Below are 1046 nucleotides of genomic sequence, written 5' to 3' on the forward strand. Positions count from 1 at the left end.
GGGTATCTGTAAGACCACCAGAGCGCTTATGGCTGAGGTTCCCGGAAAACCCCTATGAACAGGATATTATTCACAACGTTGTCTCGAATGAAGAACAAGAACGGCCTGTTGCAGTTGACAAGTGGCGGGGCGACGCGGATGTCGATCCCCACTACCGTGACTGCCGCGGCCTCTGACCCTTCCTCGTTGACCTCTATCACGGCCTTGTGAGCGACCTCGGTCACCACAATGGTTTTGCCAAAGGACGAGAGGTCGGCCTCGTCGTAAAACGCATCGCGGATCCCCATGCGTATTAGAGCCTGAGGAAGGAGGTAAGGAGTGAGCACAAGCAGAAAGGAAGGTTTATAATTATTTTTTAATCAGCTGTTAAAGGATTAGATTTAAGTATCAATGTCATCAGAAAAGGCAAAAAAGTGAAAGGGCAAACTACCTGGCTTGGTTTCATTTACCCATCAGTTTATTTATTGTTATATTTGCAGGCTAGATGAAGAAAATTCAAATGACATGTGACCAAACTTATACTATAAAGAGAAAAGAGAATCTGTTATTTTACCCACAGGAACTGCAAAGTTCTACCACGCACGAACGACCATTACGACCTGCTAAAACAAGCCATTCAGCTCACCTCTTTGAGCTCAGACGAGAGACCCTTCTCGAATTTGAACTTAGGCAGGTTCAGAATTCTTTCACTGCTTTCCAAATTTTCGACGGCGGAGGCGAGGGCGGCGGGGGTGAGGCGCTGGAGCATCCGGTCGAGCTCGTCTCCGGTCCGTCTGTCCCGCGGGAGGAGCACGAACAGCGACGCGGCGCCTCCGCGGTACGGCAGCTCCACCACGTCGGCGTCCAGCTCCTCCGAGACGCCTGCAGGGGAAGGGATAGATTCGTTTTGTTGTGGTTAAGAGGAAAGAGGACAAAGGAATTTTAAAACGAGCTAAGATGAGGATTCGTTATTAAAAGGATTGGGAAGCACACAAAAACAACAGCAGTTCCAAACTCAACAATCATCAGCAAGCAGCGAACATCCAAACATGCACCATATGGATAAG

At 48.8% G+C, this 1046-nt stretch overlaps 1 protein-coding gene across 1 annotated transcript in view; it reads right to left on the minus strand.

Annotated features, from left to right (window-relative positions):
- LOC119586152 (leukocyte elastase inhibitor-like) overlaps nt 1-1046 on the minus strand; it is a gene marked incomplete in the record, with an annotated part of 6340 nt that continues 5294 nt past the window's right edge. The window contains 2 exon segments of the mRNA XM_037934849.1: nt 1-299; nt 626-861. Of these exon segments, the coding sequence (XP_037790777.1) occupies nt 27-299; nt 626-861 (509 nt within the window).

Source organism: Penaeus monodon, chromosome 21 (genome assembly GCF_015228065.2).
Source record: "Penaeus monodon isolate SGIC_2016 chromosome 21, NSTDA_Pmon_1, whole genome shotgun sequence".
NCBI lineage: Eukaryota > Metazoa > Arthropoda > Malacostraca > Decapoda > Penaeidae > Penaeus > Penaeus monodon.